At 38.1% G+C, this 25,088-nt stretch overlaps 2 protein-coding genes and 1 long non-coding RNA gene across 3 annotated transcripts in view; 2 read left to right on the top strand and 1 right to left on the bottom strand.

Annotated features, from left to right (window-relative positions):
- Positions 1-6,140: 6,140 nt before the first annotated feature.
- LOC130081797 (uncharacterized) lies at positions 6,141-14,626 on the bottom strand. The gene is made up of 8 exons (XM_056246497.1): positions 14,610-14,626; positions 12,343-12,470; positions 12,025-12,172; positions 11,878-11,941; positions 11,635-11,747; positions 10,573-10,648; positions 10,295-10,442; positions 6,141-6,552 (listed from the first exon to the last, which is right to left on the bottom strand). Exons 1-8 carry the CDS (start codon positions 14,624-14,626, stop codon positions 6,428-6,430), a joined length of 819 nt encoding a protein of 272 aa, XP_056102472.1. The 3' UTR covers positions 6,141-6,427.
- fkbp15b (FKBP prolyl isomerase family member 15b) overlaps positions 14,529-25,088 on the top strand; it is a 67,639-nt gene continuing 57,079 nt past the window's right edge. Inside the window, exons 1-2 of the mRNA XM_056246496.1 lie at positions 14,529-14,737; positions 22,642-22,748. Of these exons, the coding sequence (XP_056102471.1) occupies positions 14,688-14,737; positions 22,642-22,748 (157 nt within the window). The 5' untranslated portion in view covers positions 14,529-14,687. The remainder of the gene's footprint in view (positions 14,738-22,641; positions 22,749-25,088) is intronic.
- On the top strand, positions 23,417-23,740 carry LOC130082136 (uncharacterized). The gene is made up of 2 exons (XR_008806743.1): positions 23,417-23,463; positions 23,622-23,740. It is a non-coding gene; the product is annotated as an uncharacterized LOC130082136 (long non-coding RNA).

Below are 25,088 nucleotides of genomic sequence, written 5' to 3'. Positions count from 1 at the left end.
TACTTCTTCCTCGGTTAGTGGAGTGAAGGAGGAGAGAAGGTTATTGGCTGTGGGAGAGGTTAGTCTGGGTTCCTGTGCTGAGAACTGACTGCTGATAGTGGTAGTTTTGTTAGTGAAGAAGTTAGCAAAATCATCAGCAGTTAAAGAGGAGGTGGGTGGTGGTGGAGGTGGACAGAGGAGAGAATTGAATGTCTTGAACAGTGAACGTGTGTTAGAGGCGCTGTTGATCTTGTTGTGGAATTATATCACATATTTTAGTAGTTATCATAAATTAGGTATCATTTGAAAGCTTATAAACACAGAATTCATCCTGTGAAAACCGTTTTATAATTGAACGTTGCGTTACCATCGAAACGGTACTCTAAATTATTTTATCAGGCTCCTCCCTTTTTGGGCATCATTATATTTCATAATTTATGATCAAAACCTTTTCTAATCTTGACAAAACACATATTGTCAGAAAGGTCTGTGTCTCAAGGTTCCAAATTTTGTGACAGAATTGATATTTGGACAGAAATTTATTAATTTGTTAAGGCAGAATGTATACAACTAAAAGTGCATTTTAAAAGCATTTGAGTATTTTTATGAGGTTAGAAAGTAGGGCTGAAAGATGAATCGTATTTTCATTGTCATTGCGATATGAACATGTTATTTAGCGTTAGGCACCGAAACGTGCTATTAAACGTGCCGTGGGGCGTCAGACCGGGCAGCCTCTGCTCTCTCTATCCGCTCCTCTAACCAACACACACACACACACACACACACACACACACACACACACACACACACACACACACACACACAGCGGTCGAGCTGTAGTGAAGAAGCGAGTTGACAACAGCTAACCTTACGTTCGTTACGTGCAACACACCTTTGTGAGTAAACAGACAATGGGAATTTGCTGCTGTAAACTTTAATGTTGCTGCTCTAGAAACAACATATAGTGATATTCAAATATTCTGTTCTAAACCTGTAGGGCCTGAAATGAAAAACAACCAGCTAATATGCACATGTCACAGGCCGGGGGTGGGGAGAAACCACGACCGGTACCAACTACCACTCTGAGGAGCTACACCAGGAACACCACGAGGCTGGACACAAGGTACAGTAAGTAATTTGTCTTTATTAAATATTAAAACAGGTTTAAAAGGACGTCCGCCTAGACGGCTAAACTCATTCCACTCTTCCAGATGGCAGTGGATCTCAGGAGCTCAGGCAAGGGGACCTTCAGGTGAGAGACTCAAAGTGGATAAGTAACAGACTTCTCTTGTTTCCTTAGGATCACGGTGGAGCTCAAGACGGGCTACAAGTGTCTCCAGAAGAGCAACTCCATACAACGTGAGGGCTGGCGTTTCCTACTCCTTCCAGACGGCAGTGGATCTCAGGAGCTCAGGCAAGGGGACCTTCAGGTGAGAGACTCAAAGTGGATAAGTAACAGACCTCTCTTTTTTCCATAGGATCACGGTGGAGCTCAAGACGGGCTACAAGTGTCTCCAGAAGAGCAACTCCATACAACGTGAGGGCTGGCGTTTCCTACTCCTTCCAGACGGCAGTGGATCTCAGGAGCTCAGGCAAGGGGACCTTCAGGTGAGTGACTGGCTTTCTTGGTTCCTGTAACGCAGCAATAGAGCTGAAGTACCTGCAGTAGAGGAGCTTTGGACTCGTGAGGAACTCAGGAAGTGGCAGTCTTCGAGGTCGATGAGTCCTGGGCAGCGTGAGTGACTGGCCTTCTCGTTTCCTCAAGATGAGAGTCAATCGGCACCTGCACACATCTAGACAGCTGGACTATAAACTTCCCCACCCCACACGGGCTGGACGATCCCAGGAAAAATTGGAGCGAACGGAATGGTTAAATCTTCTTCACACTTGTGTATACAGCAATTCCTCCACAATTCACACGTGCACACTTCAACTTGTAAGCACTGCAATTCCACAAATACCTCACAGTGGGTTTAAGCCTTCACTCCATTCAGCCTGGATCATCCAAACTGCTGCTCGGGTTCCAACCGAAGGGGGGGAGAAAGTGCAATGATGAGGCGGCTGCACAGGGGGGTTATTCAGGAACACAAACGTGCCTTCCCATCACCAGCTTCAACCTCATGAGAATAGAACAGCGAACATAGACAGATCTTCTAATCGGTCACACGGACTCCATGAACTCAATCACAATGTTAGTACAGAAAGCTGGAATTGGGTACTTAACTCTTCGTAAAGGGCGATCTTCACAATGCCTTCATCAACTCAATCACAATGTTTGCACAGCAAGCTGAAATTGGGTACTCAACTCCTCACAAATGTCGGTCCTCACACTCACGGGGACAATCTTCTCCCTCGCCCGTCCGCCCACCCCTGGCCAGTCCCTCCACCCACCCCTGGCCAGTCCCTCCACCCACCCCTGGCCAGTCCCTCCACCCCTCCCTGGCCAGTCCCTCCACCCCTCCCTGGCCAGTCCCTCCACCCCTCCCTGGCCAGTCCCTCCACCCCTGGCCAGTTCCTCCACTCCCCGTACCTCGCCGCTTTTCTTTCTCACTTTTTCCTCCCCTCCTCTTCCTTCAACTGCTCCATTCATATCCTCTGCAAACATACACTCTCGCTCGCCACCGTAATCACCTCTCATTTCATTCAGCTGTAAACAATTCCTCCGCGTTTTCCCGTTAGATCGGCCATGACGGCAAACCGGAACCGGCCTGATGTTACACCGGAAGTGCTCCCCCCGGGGGACTATGCACCGAATTTTAGTTCCGGCTTAGTCACCTGGTGACACACACATGCTTTTTAATCATTACAAATAATAATGCAAAATGATTATCTTAGAATAGAAGATATATGCTCTCACATCACATAAATTATCAATAGTTAACGTGGTCTTGAAGAGAATTTGAAATGGAAAAAAAAAGTAAAGAGCAAATTGCATGTGTTTGATGCTATGTATTCACAATTAGAACTTATAGCCTAATTCTTAATAATTCTTACATATTAAAATTACATATGATAATTAAATGACTATTTTTACTATAATAAGACAGTGTATAATACATACTGTATTATCCAGTACGTAGCAAAGTAATATTTAATTCTGAAAACAGCCATAATATATAATATGATTCAGATGCATAATTAAAGGAAACACCTGCACACATGGGAGAAACCTCACTGACAAACAAATGTCATGCTATCCATGCAGTAAATGACCTATTCATTTGTGTGGATGCCGCATGTCACCCAGAGTCACACCTGGCTTGAGCCACAAACGTTATGTTTAGTGTCTCAGCATCTGTGAGCAGTGAGGAACAAACCTGGATGTCAACAGTGGAAATCCCAGTGCACTGAACTCACTCTCTCACAGTGTTTTTCGCCCATTCTCTCCTATATAAACACTTAATATCTCTGTGCGAATGGAAAAACAAGTGCAATGGGCGTGTGGTCATGTGTGCGGTGAGACGGGAGGTTACCTGGAACAGAGACAGAGGCTGGGTGTGAGAAGCGACCCGGGGAGGACACTGCAGCTGTGTGTGTGTTTGTACCAAAGGGTCAAGGTTTGGCCTGTTAGCAATAGCAGCCGGTAGATGTAGTAACTACACCATCTGAACCCAAAAAGCTTCTTTCTCCACTGGCAGCCAGTCAAAAGTAGCAGAATATTCTGATTAATTACCTTTTTTGCAAGCAACAAATGCATTAAACATTTGATCATGTTATAGATGTTTCACCAATGCATATTATTATTTATATACTATTCAAAACTTTTAAAACACTAAACTTGTTGTTGCATCAATAATTATTAAATAAAGCTGTTTAAAGTGTAAAAATTTGTAGATCTAGCTTTTTTAATAAGCTGTGCACTACTTAATTAAAAATAATATTAGAATGTGTTAATTTTAACTGTAGGTGATTTAATATATATATATATATATATATATATATATATATATATGTATATATATATATATATATCACTCACCTAAAGGATTATTAGGAACACCTGTTCAATTTCTCATTAATGCAATTATCTAATCAACCAATCACATGGCAGTTGCTTCAATGCATTTAGGGGTGTGGTCCTGGTCAAGACAATCTCCTGAACTCCAAACTGAATGTCAGAATGGGAAAGAAAGGTGATTTAAGCAATTTTGAGCGTGGTATGGTTGTTGGTGCCAGACGGGCCGGTCTGAGTATTTCACAATCTGCTCAGTTACTGGGATTTTCACGCACAACCATTTCTAGGGTTTACAAAGAATGGTGTGAAAAGGGAAAAACATCCAGTATGCGGCGGTCCTGTGGGCGAAAATGCCTTATTGATGCTAGAGGTCAGAGGAGAATGGGCCGACTGATTCAAGCTGATAGAAGAGCAACTTTGACTGAAATAACCATTTGTTACAACCGAGGTATGCAGCAAAGCATTTGTGAAGCCACAACACGCACAACCTTGAGGCGGATGGGCTACAACAGCAGAAGACCCCACCGGGTACCACTCATCTCCACTACAAATAGGAAAAAGAGGCTACAATTTGCAAGAGCTCACCAAAATTGGACAGTTGAAGACTGGAAAAATGTTGCCTGGTCTGATGAGTCTCGATTTCTGTTGAGACATTCAGATGTTAGAGTCAGAATTTGGCGTAAACAGAATGAGAACATGGATCCATCATGCCTTGTTACCACTGTGCAGGCTGGTGGTGTAATGGTGTGGGGGATGTTTTCTTGGCACACTTTAGGCCCCTTAGTGCCAATTGGGCATCGTTTAAATGCCACGGCCTACCTGAGCATTATTTCTGACCATGTCCATCTTTTTACGGCCACCATGTACCCATCCTCTGATGGCAACTTCCAGCAGGAAAATGCACCATGTCACAAAGCTCGAATCATTTCAAATTAGTTTCTTGAACATGACAATGAGTTCACTGTACTAAAATGGCCCCCACAGTCACCAGATCTCAACCCAATAGAGCATCTTTGGGATGTGGTGGAACGGGAGCTTCGTGCCCTGGATGTGCATCCCACAAATCTCCATCAACTGCAAGATGCTATCCTATCAATATGGGCCAACATTTCTAAAGAATGCTTTCAGCACCTTGTGGAATCAATGCCACGTAGAATTAAGGCAGTTCTGAAGGCGAAAGGGGGTCAAACACAGTATTAGTATGGTGTTCCTAATAATCCTTTAGGTGAGTGTATATATATATATATATATATATATATATATATTATTTAAACCTCCTCACCTGTATATTTAAAGTTAATCCAAAACTGGAATTTAAATAACAGTATAAAATAATGGAGCAACAGGATTAAAGTTAATCTATTTAAAATTTAAATAAAAACCAGGGATGAAATATTGGTTTAATTGTGTTTGAAAGTGTTTATTTTTAAACAAAGTTTAAAGTTTGGTGCAACAGAATTATTAGATAATCTTTATTTAATACAGATTTAAACTTAATCCATATTGTTGTTGTTGTTTTTTTAAATATCCTACTGTACACAAAATACAGTAGTATTTTAAATTATTGTTACATAATTACATTTTTATATACAGTATTTAATAAACAGACTATGCTGGCAAAGCCCTGTTTTAGCCACCATTAAGGCCATTGCACACTGAGTCCGAAATTCGCATCCGAAATTTTCGCACGTTAAAAAATAAATACGACCTCACGTTATGTCAATCACGCTTGCACACTGCCTCCGAAACTTTCGTCCGTCATAAAAAAAATCGAATCGGGTTCGACTTTCTGCGTTTTTCGCATCCGTAGCAATCAGTTTGAATGGTGTTTGAATGATGTTTTGACAATTCAGAGCCACCGAATCTCGAATACGAAAAAACGCATACGAAAATTTCGGACTCAGTGTGCAATGGCCTTTACTCCAGTCAGAAAACTGTCTAAAGGCCAGCAGCACTGCAGGTAAAAACTGAATTTTAACTAAATACTAAATATCTAGTTGTACAAAAATTCTGCACAAACCAGCAAGAATTCAACAGATGTTTGTCCAGGCTGGGTTTGCTGATTAGATCTGGTCTAGCATTCTGGCTGGTCAAGAAATGCTGGATTTTTTGGCAGGGTATGTATGGATTTCTTTAAAAAGATAAATGAGATTGATGGCAGACATTTGAATAATAGAGTATGTATGTATGTATGTAACATAATGTATGTTATTAGTTGTCAAATACGGATTTATACATGCAGCACATATCAGCTGAACTCACTTTAAATTTAATTGATTCACTTTGCAAGTTCAGTTCAGTTAAGCTTTGAATCTCCCTGATTTGGCCACCAGCTGTTTATTATCATTGGGCTACAATTCAATTATTTGTCAAAGATAGTCTATGTTTAAAACATGAAAAGTCTTTCAAGACAAAAGTGCATTGAATCACTGGACACAACTACCTACATATGGAACAGGTTTAGCAGATTTGAGACCCATCTCTAGGTCTGTTTCAGCTGCCTCTCCAGCACTTTACTGATCCTAAACTCAGGCTTAAGGTCGGACTCAGACTACTATGGTTTGGGTGTGTTGTGGTTAGGCTTGGCAGTTTTTGGTCCAGTGATCCACACCCACTATCTGTGGATAGATGAGTGGGAGAGACAGAAAGAAAAGGAAAGAATACACACACAAACAGACATATTATGAAATCCAGTAAAATTGGGTTTTTGTGACACAAAAGAGCACATTGAGAAACATTTTAATGCTGCTCTGGATGATTTGGCCAAAAAAAGTCAAGCAGTTACCTGACTTTACCCCTAAGCATCTGGTGCAAGTAGTGCAAATACTGTAGCCTCTGGGATCAAAGCGGAATTAGATTTTTTTCTTTAAAGCCCCCCTGTAGAGAATCATTTTATCCCTTAAAACTCATCTTGGATCACTAAAATGACACATTTAAACCTCTTTTCCTTGAAAGTTCCGTATCAATTACAAAGTACTACTACTGACCTATAAAGCCCTAAATGGTTTAGCTCCTGTGTATTTAATGGACCTTCTATCGCCCTACAATCCATCGCGTTCTTTAAGATCACTAAATTCGAGGCTTCTGGTCATTCCTAGGATATCTAAGTCCACTAAAGGAGGGAGGGCGTTCTCACATTTAGCTCCTAAACTCTGGAATAGCCTTCCTGATACTGTTCGTTGCGCAGACTCGCTCTCCCAGTTCAAAACTAGATTAAAGACGCATCTCTTCAGCCAAGCATTCACATAATGCTTACCTTTTATACCACTGTTGAATCAGATCGAATGCATTAATATTATGAACAGCAGCTACGCTAATTATTTCCCATCTGCTTTTCTGCTGTTATCTCGGGACGCTAGTCCTGAGGTAAATAGCGTTCGTCAGCTCCAGTTTGTATCCAGCCTCTCACGGAGACTTCTGATGCCCCAACACCTGCGATGAGACGACTCGACGCCTGTGAAGAGACGACTCAACGCCGGCGATATGTTATGCCCTAAATTAATACATGATGATTAACTAACTGTATTCTTCTATGTACATTTCTGAAATGCACTTTCTGTAAAGCTGCTTTGAAACAATATGTATTGTGAAAAGCGCTATACAAATAAATTTGAATTTAATTGAATTGAATGGCTTAAAATAGCTTGAATGTAACTTGACACCCTTGCCTCATTTAGTATGCGCGGTTCAATGAATATGCAAATGAGCCCCGCCTCCACTCACTCACTCAGCTCAGAGATCCACTGGTTGACTGGTTGATTGGTTACAAGGTCGTTTGTGACGTCAGAAACACCAGCGATTTCAAACCGTGTTTTTGAGACTGTCTTTGGTTCACTGCAGTTTTAAGCAGAAAATACTCAGCAATGCTGTCGACTTATGAATTTACACATGGTTTGTCTTAAAGCGTATTAAAAACACCACATACACATATAAACAACATTAAAAGCTGGATTTTCACCACAGGGGGACTTTAAGGGTGTGTCACACTTGGCATGTTTGGTTGGATTAAAACGAACCCTGGTGCGATGGCTCTGTTAGTGCGGTTCATAAGTGTAAACGAAACGCTGCCATCCGAACTCTGGTGCCACCAAACAAACGGACCGAGACGCTGAAAAGATGAGTCTTGATCCGCTTCCAAACGACCTTTGGTGCGGATCAAATGAAATCTGAACACAATATGGACCAAAGACATGTAAACCAACCAAAAACAGGAAGATGAGACCCTAAAAAGTATGGAAGCATATGGGTAGCAATATTCAATTTGAAATGTAATATGCAAAATGACAATGCAATATGTAAAATGGCATTGCATTCTGTATTTAAATTTACATTTTACATTACCATTCTAGCAACGTTTGGTGCAAAATGAAAAGGCAAATGTAAATTATGTAATTTCATTTTCAATTTCATACACTAGTTTTAATATGCATATTGAAACGCTTTATAAGTTGCAAAATTAAAATGAAAATGCATTACAGAAATGATTAGATATGTGTAGCATGTTCAAGCAAAAACTGTGGCAAAATGATCATTCAAATGTTATTTTTCTTAATTGCATTTACACTCACAGTCAAGACACTTGCGATTGCATTTTCATGAAATGTCCCGCAATGAATGTAGCAAAATTCAATGTGCACATTGAAAATGCATTCCGAGCCGATCACGCCCCCTCCTGCCCTGTCAATCACTGCATCAAGGCGGGGCTTAAGTTGTGTTGTTTCTCTCTATGGAACCAGGCACTTGGAAGCATGACGCCTCCAGATCGAAGTGGTGGGACACGGGGTAAGTTCATGGGTAAGTTGGCAGAAAGAGAAGAGACAAGGGGTCGGTAGTGTGACCGCAGCCGCAGGTAAAGCCGGGTGTCACCCCTTTTTTTTTTTTTTTTTTTTAGCCAAAACGAGCACTTTTCGTACATACGCTCTATGGTCACGTAAGAGTGTGATCGTCAAATACACCCCACAGTCCAGACCCCGAGTGAAATTTGGCAACCCTAGGTCTAACCGTTTGACGACCGTCGACAGACCCCCTTGTCTCTTCTCTTTCTGCCAACTTACCCCGTGTCCCACCACTTCGATCCGGAGGCGTCATGCTTAAGCTGGACGATGGTCTGGTCTTTCTGAAGGGCAGCATGTGCACTTTGTCGCTCTATTGCTTGTGCAGCTTCTCGGAGTTCCATAGAGAGAAACACCACAACTTAAGCCCCGCCTTGATGCAGTGATTGACAGGGCAGGAGGGGGCGTGATCGGCTCAGAATGCATTTTCAATGTGCACATTGAATTTTGCTACATTCATTGCGGGACATTTCATGAAAATGCGATCGCAAGTGTCTTGACTGTGAGTGTAAATGCAATTAAGAAAAATAACATTTGAATGATCATTTTGCCACAGTTTTTGCTTGAACATGCTACACATATCTAATCATTTCTGTAATGCATTTTCATTTTAATTTTGCAACTTATAAAGCGTTTCAATATGCATATTAAAACTAGTGTATGAAATTGAAAATGAAATTACATAATTTACATTTGCCTTTTCATTTTGCACCAAACGTTGCTAGAATGGTAATGTAAAATGTAAATTTAAATACAGAATGCAATGCCATTTTACATATTGCATTGTCATTTTGCATATTACATTTCAAATTGAATATTGCTACCCATAAAAATAATGCATAAAAAAGGACTGTTTTTTCTCATCATAGTCGTGATGTTGCCCATCACAGTTCAGTCCAGGCATCAGAACCACGTCTCCTCACAGCAGACCTGTGTGTGTGTGTGTGACGGAGGGATTCCTGACGCTGTTTTGACTCCTTTACACATTTAATAAGCTCTACACGAGTTCTCAGCTGATCAAAATACCAGCATATGTAGATACACACATCCATCCAGCGAGCGCATTTAGCCCAGGACACAGCGTTGCTTTGGATGTTCGGTAAGTTCAGTCTCAAAATAGGCAATACGTCATAAAAGCCGACCAATCAGGTTGTGAACGTATCCCTAATGCCTATAGGTTCGGAATCTTTTGGTTCTGTGATAAAAATGCCAATCTGAACGCTAATCGGACCAGGACTTAATTTATATATATATATGTATATATATTTTTTTTTTGGTCCGGACCAAATGAACCAAGAAATAATAATAGTTCATCATCATTTTATAACATGCAGTGGCCATTTATATATGAATATATATGCACAAAGTGTTGTGCTCTGGAGGCCTTATTGGCTGTTTTGCTGGCATGGCCACATGCATTCATTTTGTTAAGTTGTTAATGCTCTAATATTACATTACAATTACAAAACTAATTTTATTTGATATCATTAGGCAAAGGGCATCTGTATCCCGAAGCTTCTGTGCTGACCTCTGAAAGGAATGTTGCCGGAGAGATGATTCGGGATGGGAGGAAAGCCGATGCCCAGCCGCCGTGGGGTGCCAGCGCTCTCTAGTGTCGAGTTACTCCCTCTCTGCTCCCTCCTTTTACCAACATTACCCCTCTTCCGCGGGTGAGCCTGAAAAGGAAAAAGGAATGATACAAAAATTTCTTTTGCATTTACTAATTCTATGATCTTTAAAAAAGTGCTCTGCCTTCATATTATCATGGCTGTATAAATGCATCAGACACCTTCCCTAAGTACTCACCGCTTTGGATGACTTGGACATTTGACAAGATGGAAGGCAGATTAACTCTTTTATAGCAATGTTTGGAGATCTAGACCTTTAAGGTGAAAAGCAGATTATTAACATTAATATAGACCACTGCAAATAAAAAATTACACTGTACATGTGAATTATTAAATATACAATACATGCTCATAAATATACTCATAGATGTGGTTTTAAAAGTGCTATAATATGCAGTATTAGTAATATGACATATATAGCTAACAAGTCTGTATATACTCTCAGAAAAAAAGGTTCGATTTGAACTCTAGGGTTCTTACTCAGTTTTAAAGAATTAGGTTCTATATAAGGAGAAATGTCTTAAATGGTTGCATAATACTTTCATATTTATTTATTTTTTCTAATGATAAAGTATGTTTACAAGCTGTTTAATTAATAAAATTGAAACTAAATAAAACTATATAAAAACTAAATTCATAAAATGATCCCATGATGGAACCGCTTTACAATAAGGTTCATTAGTTAACTTTAGTTAATGTATTAACTAACATGAACTAACAATGAGTAATACATCTGTTACTGTTTTAGTTAATCTTTGTTAATGTTAGTTAATAAAAATACAGCTGTTCATTGTTTGTTCAAAGTACATTAACTAATGTTAAGAAATAAAACCTGTGATTTTAATAATGTATTAGTAAATGTTGAAATTAATGTTAACTAAGATTAATAAATGCTGTTAATTCTTAGTAAATGTTAACTAATGTAGTTAACTAATGTTAACTAATGAACCTTATTGTAAAGTGTTACCAGGTTCTATATAAGGAGAAATGTCTTAAATGGTTGCATAATACTTTTTGTTCAAATTTTCTAATGATAAAGTATGTTTACGAGCTGTTTAATTCATAAAATTGAAACTAAATAAAACTATATAAAAACTAAATTCATAAAATGATCCCATGATGGAACGCCTAAAAGCGCCAGATGGAACCTCTAAGCTTCTATATATTTCTTCTAAGAGTGATAGTTTATTGATACAATGGGAAGACATTATTGATATAATTATTGTGAGGTCAGGCCTACTTGTTTAGGTGGAGGCACTGAGGCTTGTGGTGCGGGTTGGGAATCCATGTGACCACTGGACACTGTGGAAACTCAGAACAGCTCGTGAAAGGACTGATGTGAACAGTATTTACCTGCAAAAACAACAAGTCATAATTTAATACTCGTTCTACACCGACAGACTACAGTACATCACTTCTCACACACTCCACGGCCTGACAAGTGCCAAAAATGAAAATGCATGTTTTGGAAGTCTCCACATACCTTTATTTTGTTTTGTGTATCGGTGAGCGTGCTGGAAATGGATTCTGGGAAGGAAAGATCTGCCCTGCCAGAAAATAACCATACCAAATATGGAATAATAATAGTTTTGATGACTAATTTACTAATGCAATGACATATTAGACTCACCTCTTGATCTTTCCAGTGTCTTCTGTCTGTATGGTGAGATCATTCAAAGATTCCTCTGTGTCCGTGCTGTATAATAGCCTTTCTTTACTTGTTCTCCTCTGTCCAGCCCATTCAGAGACATTGACAACACTCAGAGATGGAAAGATCTCTGTTGGTGTTACAAGAAAGCGGAATAACATCATGGCATTATACAAGCACAATTCTATTGAATAGGAGCGTATGTGACACAAGGACATTATGCAGAAATCACAGGCATTCAGTGAATTCCAGTGAGAAAGTAGATGTGCAGAAGTGATCAGAAATGCAAGGCAAACGCACCGTCTTTGAGAGAGCATCTCTTGACGCGTGCTGGAGCGAGGCGTGTGATTCCTCGGCTTCCTCGGTGCTCAGTGTCCCAGCAGCACGGGTGCGAACACAGCGGCCGGAAACAGTGAGCTCCGTCCACACTGAAACACCAGGGCAAAGAGATCAGCTTTCAACGGCATACAACCTGACCAGATCTGAGAGATTTCATATCAGTTTTTTATATGCATTTTATGAATTTTTATGTATTTTATATAATATTATATATTTCTTGATGAGTTTTAATCTATAAATATTAAATATTTTACTTTATATAATATTATTTAAATATTTCTATATTTGTTTTCAAAGAACTGCATCCAGCTCGATCAGATCTGTGAGATTTTATATTAGTTTTTTATATGAAGTTTATATTAGTTTTTGTGCATTTTATATAATATTCTATATTTGTTTTCAAAGAACTGCATCCAATCTGATCAGATCTGAGAGTTTTTATTTGAATTTTTATATACATTGTGTGATTTTTTATGTATTTTATATAATATTATTTATTTCTTGATGAGTTTTAATCTATAAATATTAAATATTTTATATAATATTATATAAATATTTCTATATTAGTTTTCAAAGAACTGCAATCTGATCAGATCTGAGAGTTTTTATTTGAATTTTATTATTGTATGAATTTGTATGTATTTTATATAATATTATATATTTCTTGATGAGTTTTAGCCTACATATTAAATAGTACATTTTATATAATAGAATACAAGATTATATTATATATTTTCTGTGAGTGTTCAAAGATTTTTAGCATATATACTATTTCTAGCCAATAAAATGTTACACAAAAAAATGCTGGGTTGTTTCAACCCATGTTTGGGTCAAATATGGACAAACTCAACCGTTGGGTTAAAAATTGTATTAAAAAATTTAAACAACGGTTGGGTTTGTCCATATTTGACCCAAACATGGGTTGAAACCATAGGTTGAAACAACCCAGCATTTTTTAGAGTGTATTAGTTGGAGATACATCCACAATGACCCCACCGCAGGCTTTTATTAATTTCAATTATTAAACAAAACGACAATCCCTCAACTGTTTATTTTTTGTTTATTTGTTTTCTATGGATTCGTAAAGCAAAAACTGAATTGGATTGAAATTGAATTGAATTCGTTCTTGTTATTTGTTCATCGCACAATCATGAAATACTCTTTTAAACACTGACTTACCTCATTTGCTAAAAAGAAAAACTGTATACTCGCAGTCGTTAACGGACATGTGTCTCTCTCTGCTTGTGCAAAGTTTGGTTGCTTAGCAGCAGCAGCAGGTCACGGGGCTACTTTCACTTTCCGCGCGCTAATGCAAATCGGATGGTATTTACTATTTAAATAATTTAATTATTTAAATTATTTAAATCTACTGTGGTATTTGATATGAAAACCAAACTTAATACAAAACTGCAAAACAAAGCTGTAATCATACAAATAAAAAAGATTCGTTCGCAAATTTCCGCCAATCGAGTTTTGATCGATACAAAAAAACATGGTAATTTCTCATGAAAATATAAATAATAATATAAAATATAATAACATAAAGGATAATTAAAGTACAATTATAACAAATACATAAATATTATGCAAACATAAATCATAAAATTGTTTATATATTATAATTTTATTATAAATTATAATATTATGTATTATTTTAGATTTTCCAAATTAGCTTTTATGACAATTTTGTTCTCGCGCTGTTTTTTAATTCGAGCTTTCAACATTTAACAGGTATATAGAGATAGTTTTAAAGAAAAGAAAAATACAAACACACACTACAATAAATAAAATAAAAAAACTTAGATTTTTTTGTAATGCTTGAAGAAGAAAACAAACAAACATTAACAACAATTATCATCATTGTCATAACATAATACAACAGTACTCCAGAGTCCCTCGGTCTTTCAGTCCAGATTAATTTGATTTATTTATTTTTCACTTCAGAGTTCCATTTGTGTGTTTGCAAATTTTAACATACGTAAGACACAAAAACAGACAAACTTTCAGACAATAAACAAGTTATAGTTCAATAGTTAACAAGAAAAATAATATAAAGTAACCTGATTTATCTATTAAAAGTCCAGATTAATAATAAAAAAACACATTTGATTTGAGTAAGTGGAAGTGCTGAGTGACGTAAGCGCGCGTGATCATGTGGTGGGTCAGCTGACACCAGCAGAACCAGGAAGCGACTTGGAAAGAATTTTTATATGTTAATATTTACTCACCGCATGCAGGCGATCATTACTTCATATCTGTAATATAAGTAGCGTTAGAGTCTCGCGGTGTGAAGATCAGCCAGAGGCATGTTTGCAACAGACGACGAGGACGGAGACTTTTTGTCTCCCACTGGAGGGTGAGTGAATTCCTGACGGACAAACACACAATCATGCAGGCGAAAGTCTCCAGGAAAACAGCATTCACCTTATTTATCTAAATAAAGCTTATTTAGATGTTTAGACCGGAAACAACTCTAATGCACAATGGTGCAATAGAAACCGAAAGTGAAGTGTCACTCATTGGCTATAATATAGCAAATATATTGCAGCTTTCTTATCTGACAGGAACTTTTTTTTTTTGGCGACAAAAAGTACATTAACAGACAAGTGAACCGTTTGTTGTGTTAATAAAACAACGAGTTGTTTTAAACATTCCTCACTTGAATGTTACTTTGTTCTGGCATGAGTTCCTTGATCACATGATGTCTGATCTGTTAACTGTCATGCTAAAGGTATAACTCTCGGTTTGGGAAGTTCAGTTTCACTAAAATCATCTCAGCTTATGAAGTAATATAGGTTATATTGTTGTTAACTAATAACTCCCAAATCTCACAGCCCACTGAAGGCCCCCAAAACATCACTAAACACTATAAAGCATTAAATCGCCCTTATTAATGTTTCAGTGGGATTGCATTATACAGCAAAATATCAAAACATTTTCTGCTAGTTTTCTCAGAACAACTAACTTTGGTTTATTTAATGCTAGACATTGTGTTGCTTAAATCGGGGGTTTTCAATGCTTTAGATGATAAATATGACGATTCTCGATGTGAGGGAATTTAAATGGCACCTATATGTTGTCTTGTATAAAGACCCAGTCTGTGGATATGTCAAAATATTTTTAAAAAGTATTTATGTTCTCTTCTTTCAAGCTACATTAAAAAAAAATCTACTCATTAAACTACTCTACAGTTAGATGTATAATGTATTTAATCGTTTGTTTTAATAAGTTTGTATAGTTTATATTTTTACTTATTAATTTTAGTATTTTTTTATTATTTATTTAATTATACTTTTGTTATACATTTCCCCACAGCTCTCTCTCGTGACACCCTTTCAGTTTGAAACCTTTAAGTGTCTTAATAAATGTTAATTTTAATACATTTTGAATACAATTTTATTTCACGATAAACGTATTTATCACAACATAGTTATTTTTGTTATTTTATTTTTGTTATTAAAATAATAAAAAGAAGCAAATTACAAACAAAAAGACAATTTAACACAAATATGAATTAAACAAATTAAGTTTGTTTGTACAATATGTTTATTAAACATGTAGTTATAAATAGTACAGAAATTGAATTATCAAATGTAAAAAATAAAATACTGCATAGTCAGTCTTAAATTAAACTGTATAAATTAAATATTAAATTATTCTTAATTTAAGTTACAAATGTTATTCAGTCGAGCAGTAAGTTATTTTCAGAGCAGCAGGTTTATTATTATTTATTATTTTTGCTGCTGACACTTTAACCCTAAATGACCATGAAACCCTAAAACTCAAGTTCTTTTTCACAACTTACTTAAGAACTAGGCTATTTGTAACACAAGCACGTCCCATTCTTTATGGTCTCATTCATGCCATTCTGAAGTATCAATAGTGCTGCTATATTAATATAAGTGATCACATGGATTATGGACATGGACCTATATTGTATTTATATAAAGCGTTCACAGGCAAATTTGCTTTATGCATTTCCCCGGTGTCGAAATCAGGCACATATAAATGTCAGGAAACACGAATTAGCCTTTTTACACAATATAGCAAAATCAGTTGACAATTTATACCGTCGGAAGGATATATCGCCATACCCGGCCCAAGCATGCATGTGTGTTATGTAAGGAATAATGTACATCCAGCCGGTTGTTCTCTCAGAATAAACCCAGACAGGGTGATCAGGATCAGGTCTTCATCAGCCTGAAGGGGTTTATTCTGAAATAACACACACACACACACACACACACACACACACACACACACACACACACACACACACACACACACACACACACACACCTGAAGCGGTTTATTCTGAAATAAAACACACACACACACACACACACACACCTGAAGCGGTTTATTCTGAAATAACACACACACACACACACACACACACACACACACCAGAAGGGGTTTATTCTGAAATAACACACACACACACACACACACACACACACACACACACCTGAAGGGGTTTATTCTGAAATAACACACACACACACACACACACACCTGAAGGGGTTTATTCTGAAATAACACACACACACACCTGAAGGGGTTTATTCTGAGATAACACACACACACACCTGAAGGGGTTTATTCTGAGATAACACACACACACACACACACACCTCAAGGGGTTTATTCTGAGATAACACACACACACACACCAGAAGGGGTTTATTCTGAGATAACACACACACACACACACACCTGAAGAGGTTTATTCTGAACTTCAAAACTTCAACGAAGAAAAACCGTTCCTAGCGAGTGTATAGAGAGCCTTAGCCCCTCCCCTTCCGCTGGACCACCATGGGACCTTATTTCGGAAAAATATTGTATGGTAGTCGATGGCGAGACAACAAATATTTTGATCTCGTTTGAATTGTGCCCTGAATTACACATATGATGTTTGTCAATTTAAAAGATACATTTTAAAGTCAAGAAAGTCACAGTTTGATGTGAAACTGTTGAGGTATAAGACTGTGAAAATACGTAAAGACTACAAACCCCAAAGGGGCACATGTTCTCTCAATGAATGAAGCTTACTTTACTGAAGCTGACTTTACTGAAGCTAACTTTACTGAAGCTAACTTTACTGAAGCTAACTTTACTGAAGCTAACCTTACTGAAGCTAACTTTACTGAAGCTGACTTTACTGAAGCTAACTTTACTGAAGCTGACTTTACTGAAGCTGACTTTACTGACGCTGACTTTACTGACGCTGACTTTACTGACGCTGACTTTACTGAAGCTAACTTTACTGAAGCTGACTTTACTGAAGCTAACTTTACTGAAGCTGACTTTACTGAAGCTAACTTTACTGAAGCTGACTTTACTGAAGCTAACTTTACTGAAGCTGACTTTACTGACGCTGACTTTACTGACGCTGACTTTACTGACACTGACGCTGACTTTACTGACGCTGACTTTACTGACGCTGACTTTACTGAAGCTAACTTTACTGAAGCTGACTTTACTGACGCTGACTTTACTGAAGCTAACTTTACTGACGCTGACTTTACTGAAGCTAACTTTACTGATGCTGACTTTACTGACGCTGACTTTACTGACGCTGACTTTACTGACGCTGACTTTACTGACACTGACGCTGACTTTACTGACGCTGACTTTACTGACGCTGACTTTACTGACGCTGACTTTACTGACGCTGACTTTACTGACGCTGACTTTACTGATGCTGACTTTACTGACGCTGACTTTACTGAAGCTAACTTTACTGAAGCTGACTTTACTGAAGCTAACTTTACTGAAGCTGACTTTACTGAAGCTAACTTTACTGAAGCTGACTTTACTGAAGCTAACTTTACTGAAGCTGACTTTACTGACGCTGACTTTACTGACGCTGACTTTACTGACACTGACGCTGACTTTACTGACGCTGACTTTACTGATGCTGACTTTACTGAAGCTAACTTTACTGAAGCTGACTTTACTGACGCTGACTTTACTGACGCTGACTTTACTGACACTGACGCTGACTTTACTGACGCTGACTTTACTGACGCTGACTTTACTGAAGCTAACTTTACTGAAGCTGACTTTACTGATGCTGACTTTACTGACGCTGACCTTACTGACGCTGACTTTACTGACGCTGACTTTACTGAAGCTAACTTTACTGAAGCTAACATTACTGAAGCTGACTTTACTGAAGCTAACTTTACTGAAGCTGACTTTACTGAAGCTGACTTTACTGAAGCTGACTTTACTGAAGCTGACTTTACTGATGCTGACTTTACTGAAGCTAACTTTACTGAAGCTGACTTTACTGATGCTGACTTTACTGAAGCTGACTTTACTGATGCTGACTTTACTGATGCTAACTTTACTGAAGCTGACTTTACTGAAGCTGACTTTACTGAAGCTGACTTTACTGACGCTGACTTTACTGAAGCTGACTTTACTGAAGCTGACTTTACTGACGCTGACTTTACTGACGCTGACTTTACTGACGCTGACTTTACTGACGCTGACTTTACTGAAGCTGACTTTACTGAAGCTGACTTTACTGAAGCTAACTTTACTGATGCTAACTTTACTGAAGCTGACTTTACTGAAGCTAACTTTACTGAAGCTAACTTTACTGATGCTAAATTTACTGAAGCTGACTTTACTGAAGCTAACTTTACTGAAGCTAACTTTACTGAAGCTGACTTTACTGAAGCTGACTTTACTGAAGCTGACTTTACTGAAGCTGACTTTACTGAAGCTAACTTTACTGAAGCTGACTTTACTGAAGCTGACTTTACTGAAGCTGACTTTACTGAAGCTGACTTTACTGAAGCTGACTTTACTGAAGCTAACTTTACTGATGCTAACTTTACTGAAGCTGACTTTACTGAAGCTAACTTTACTGAAGCTAACTTTACTGAAGCTGACTTTACTGAAGCTGACTTTACTGAAGCTAACTTTACTGAAGCTGACTTTACTGAAGCTGACTTTACTGAAGCTGACTTTACTGACGCTGACTTTACTGAAGCTGACTTTACTGATGCTGACTTTACTGATGCTAACTTTACTGAAGCTGACTTTACTGAAGCTGACTTTACTGAAGCTGACTTTACTGAAGCTGACTTTACTGAAGCTGACTTTACTGAAGCCAACTTTACTGAAGCTGACTTTACTGATGCTAACTTTACTGAAGCTAACTTTACTGAAGCTGACTTTACTGATGCTAACTTTACTGAAGCTAACTTTACTGATGCTAACTTTACTGAAGCTAACTTTACTGAAGCTAACTTTACTGAAGCTAACTTTACTGAAGCTAACTTTACCGAAGCTACCTTTACCGAAGCTAACTTTACTGAAGCTAACTTTACTGAAGCTAACTTTACTGAAGCTGACTTTACTGATGCTGACTTTACTGAAGCTAACTTTACTGAAGCTAACTTTACTGAAGATGACTTTACTGAAGCTGACTTTACTGATGCTAACTTTACTGAAGCTAACTTTACTGAAGCTAACTTTACTGAAGCTGACTTTACTGAAGCTCACTTTACTGAAGCTGACTTTACTGAAGCTCACTTTACTGAAGCTCACTTTACTGACGCTGACTTTACTGAAGCTCACTTTACTGAAGCTGACTTTACTGAAGCTCACTTTACTGAAGCTGACTTTACTGAAGCTCACTTTACTGAAGCTCACTTTACTGACGCTCACTTTACTGAAGCTCACTTTACTGACGCTCACTTTACTGACGCTGACTTTACTGAAGCTCACTTTACTGAAGCTCACTTTACTGAAGCTCACTTTACTGAAGCTCACTTTACTGAAGCTGACTTTACTGAAGCTCACTTTACTGAAGCTGACTTTACTGAAGCTCACTTTACTGAAGCTGACTTTACTGAAGCTCACTTTACTGAAGCTCACTTTACTGACGCTCACTTTACTGACGCTGACTTTACTGAAGCTCACTTTACTGAAGCTCACTTTACTGAAGCTGACTTTACTGAAGCTGACTTTACTGAAGCTAACGTCTGTCATTGTTTCTATAGTCTTGCGTTATAATCGTAACGTTACGCCGTCATCCAGTGTTTTGTACCAGACTGCACACACACGAGCAGCGGATCTCGCTCGTTGTTTCGCTTCCCGGGAGATGTAGTTCATTGAGCGATTTTCACATAAAACTAAATGTCACTCTTCTGTTTCATGACAAACTGCGACTTTCTTGACTTTCAGAATTATCTTTTAAATTGACAAGCATCATATGTGTAATTCAGGGCACAGTTCAGACGGAATAAAAAGATAAGTTGTCTCTCGCCATTGACTACCATACGTATTTTTTTCCGAAAAAAGGTCCCATGAGCCGGAAGCGGAGGGGAGGGGCTTAGGCTCTCTATAGCGCCGCTGACTACAGTGACCCGGATGAGCCTGTGTTTCTGTGTTCAGACTGATCTCATGAAATGGCGTATGTATGACACGCCAATTCGTATTTCCATTTTTGGCGTGCTATCAACACGCATAATCGCTTTTCAGCGTGTTTATCAACGCCTTTGACTTAACGTTATATTACTGTATTATGTATATATAGATATATGACCTACCCCAACCCCGTCCCTAAACCTACCCGTCACTGGGGTTAATACCATTTATGAGTCTTCTCCTACCATCCTAGGAAAAGAAATATCGCTCCAGAGATGTAGATATAGATTTTGCTTCGTTTCGCTCGGACATTTAACGGCGTACACATACATGCGGAATTACTAGGACATTTAACGGCGTACACATACATGCGGAATCACTAGGACATTTAACGGCGTACACATACACGCGGAATCACTAGGACATTTAATGGCGTAGACATACACGCAAAAGATTTCGGCGTGGACATACACGCGGATAGCTCAAAATGCGTATAGATAACACGCCACTTGACTTGAAAGTGGCGTGTATGTTTACGCAAAGTCATGATGTCATGTTGCTGTGTTGCTGTTATGTTAAAGGGGTTGTTGATTATGATTTCACTTTTCTAACTTTAGTTAGTGTGTAATGTTGGTGTTTGAGCATAAACAACATCTGCAAAGTTACGACGCTCAAAGTTCAAAGCAAAGGGAGATATTTTCTTTTACAGAAATCACTTTTTAAGGACTACATAAAAACGGCTGGTAGGGACTACACGAGCTTCCTTCCGGATTAGTGACATCACCAACCCTAAAATTTACATAAACCCCACCCCCGGGAACGCGATTTATAGATTATCATGACAGAATATGCTAATCAATGACTAGAAGAACTACATATCAGCAACATAAATTCATCAACTAACCATTCAGAAATGTTGTCACTTCTTTTTTCATCTCTCCATCTTTGTCTGACTCCGGTTTGGACATAAAAGGCTAAATGTTTTTGAAATGTTCAGTGCATGTGTGTGTGAGGTAAAAGGACACAAGCCCTTGAAGCTCCGCCCTCTGTGTCGGGAGCAGCAGCTCATTTGCATTTAAAAGGACAGACACAAAAACGGTGCGTTTTTGCTCACCCTCAAAAAGTGACAATTTAAACATGCTATATTAAAATATCTTTGGGGTATTTTGAGTTAAAATTTCACATACACTCTCTGGGGACATAAGAGACTTATTTTACATCTTGTGAGAAGGGCATTATACCACCCCTTTAATAACACACCGCTGGATGGCGCGATTGACCAATCAGAGTCAAGTATTCCACAGAGCCGTGTAAAAACTGGGGAATATGAAGCTGTTAGGAGGATTGTGGAGAGTAAAGTCAGAGTGTTAATGCCGCTCACATGCTGTAGTTAGACGTCCCGGGTCGGAACGGGGCGCCACAGTCACGAGGAGCTCCTGTGTGGTTGTTGACACTGAAAGACCTGCTAAAGAGATCTCATATTACATGCGACTGGAAAAGTGTCTCGAAGCTCACATGCACATGTGGGGAAATCAGCTGGTTATCATTCCTCAGCTTTGCTGAAAAGCAAAAGGTCAAAATGCACACGATGTTGGTGGCCGAGCTGAGCATGGCAGGACAGCAGGACAATGACTACAAGTGGAGAGAGATCCATGGGTCAGTGCCGTATGTGTGTGTTTATTACCGTACTGGTGATATCACAGAGGTTTCAAGCAGGTGTTCATTGATGTCCTTCAGTTTAAAGTTGAATCAAAAAGGCAAAATTAGATCAGGTTTAATTTGAGAATTGAGCATCGTTCAGAGACTCATGTGATCTCGCACAAGTGGAGAAGTGTAATAGTGGATTTACTTGCTGCTTTTTTGTGATTTCAGAGCAAAGTTAGCGTCTCTCTTTGGACTGGATCAGACGGCAAGCAAGGGAAATGAGTCTTTCCAGTACACGGCTCCCAAACAGCCCCGCAAGAGCTCGGCCAACTCCGGTAAGACTGCGGGAACCTAGTCATATCATGAGGGATCAAATCAAATGTTAATTTTTTTACAATTTTTTTGGATAAAATAACTCTATAAACAACCATGAAAATGTCCTGCAACTGTCAGAACTTCAAATTTCCACCCCAAAATGTTTTAAAACTAAAAGTACTGCAACTTTCCGATTTCAGACAGGTGAATGAATCAAAACATAACCATCCCTGTTTACCAGGCTTGTGCAGAATTGAATTGAGAATGATTTCTGAATTCCAATTCAGTTCATGAATTTGAATTGAATTTGAATTGATGTCAAAAACTGGATTTAGAATTACACCGTGTCCTAACTACACGTGACGCGATAAAATTCCAGCGACAGCAAGTGTGTCTGTCCACACCTATTTTTTACAGTCTATGGTCCACACTAGACGCGACGCGACTGTGAGACGCCACACGTCAATCAAAAATCACAGCCATTCAGAACAGCGTGTGGGCGGAGTCTCTCTGTGAAAGCGCACTGCTGGCCCGCACTCGCATTGGAAATTAGTAAGGACATAATCAAATCGAGAAATAACATTATTAAAAATCAAAACATTAACAAAATATAGGCTACTCATTGACTAATTTTGTTATGAAGTACAGTTGTATGTTTGCATAGAATTCAGTTTGAACGCTATATTAAATGCTTTCAAAATCTGAGGTAAATGATCCATTATCGCTTGTGGCACAGTGACCTATTTTTAACTAAAAATAAATATGATTATGGATGGAAGGAAAATTATATTCAAACTCAAGTTATATTCAAATTATATTCTGCTTCAGCTATACTTCTCCAGATGGAATCCTTTTTCCTGATGTCTTTGTGGAATTTGTGGGATTTATCGTAGAGAATTGAATGCCTTTGAACTTCGACGATCAGTTCCTCGTCGTCCATGTTTGATGATTAAATATTCATGACACGCAGAACTTCCATCCAATGAGATCTCTGTGTGGGCGGATCTGTCAGCCGCGACGTCGCAGAAATAGGAACCGTTTCTAAATTAGAAACTTTGCGTGTCGCCGTCGCGTCTGGTTAGGACAAAAACTCTGATTAACATGGAAAAGATACCTTTTATCGCGTGTCGCGGCGCGTGTAGTTAGGATACGGTGTTACAGTTCGAATTTGAATTAAAGGAAGCAGAATTGCAATTCAATAAACATCCAAAGAAAGTCATATACATATGTGAAGTGTTTAACAATGAAGCTTTACAGTATACGTCAGATATGATTGCATTACATATTCTATAAATGATATTAGTTTGAACTACTTGTACAGATTACATTAACAGGACATTTTTTTCCCCCAGCAATGAATGTTAAAAGCTCACAGAACAAATAATGAAGTTTGATTTATTGTAATTGTAATTTTGTTGAACATGATGGAACATGACTCCATTTCCCAGAATTACTTTAGTAAATCTTTAGAAAGAAAAAAACAATTTGAGGTGGACATTTGTTTATATATAGGCTATATATATTTTTTAGAACAAAATGTATGCAGGGTTGAAGAGTGACTAGTTACGTGTAATGAAATTATGTTGTATTACAAAATGAATGTAATTGTATTTAGTTGCATTACTGAAATTACTGCAGCATTAATGTTCACGTTGTTGATTATGAAGAAGCCATTTCTTAAAATCATGCTTAAATGAGTTAAATGATGAGCGTTCTCTAATTAAGTGTGGTACAGTATTCCACTGATGTGATTCTCTGAATGAAAAAACAGTTTTCCTACGTGGAATTATGCAATCGTCTCTAATTGCACCTCTAGTTACTCTGTTTTTAGTAGATTTAAATTGAATCAAATCAGCCAGAGGAGGAGGAGCCAAACTAAGGAGCTAAACAAGTTATACTTATTTAAAATGTGACAATGATGTAAACTAAATAGTTTTTATCAAAAATTTTAAGTGCTTGTTTGTATAATAATTCCAATGGTTTTAGAACTATTAAATGTGTATTAGACCTGCTTGTCAAACAATATGTGACATGAGACAAAATCATAGAGTGAAAATATATCTTTGCAGCCTCATTTGATAAAGAATTTCTAATAAACCTAAAATTAACCAAGTTAAATTGAACCTTTTTGCAAACATTTTTATGTGGGTTTTGAAACCAAGACAGGAGTCCAAATGTACCCCTAGATACTTACATTCTGAAACAACCTGTAATCTCTCTCCTGATATCATGGGTAATGTAGTTTTTCATTCTGCTGTTAAAACAATTATTTTAAAAATCACATTGAAATCATGTGGGCTGATGGCTTGAACAAAATCATATTGCAACTTTGGAGCTCACAGTATGTCTGTCTTTAACAG

This window comes from Rhinichthys klamathensis, unplaced genomic scaffold (genome assembly GCF_029890125.1).
Source record: "Rhinichthys klamathensis goyatoka isolate OS25496 unplaced genomic scaffold, OSU_Roscu_1.1 h1tg000040l_1, whole genome shotgun sequence".
NCBI classification, from domain to species: domain Eukaryota; kingdom Metazoa; phylum Chordata; class Actinopteri; order Cypriniformes; family Leuciscidae; genus Rhinichthys; species Rhinichthys klamathensis.
The sequence above is the reverse complement of the archived record's forward strand: the minus strand, read 5'-3'. Positions and strand labels throughout refer to the sequence as shown.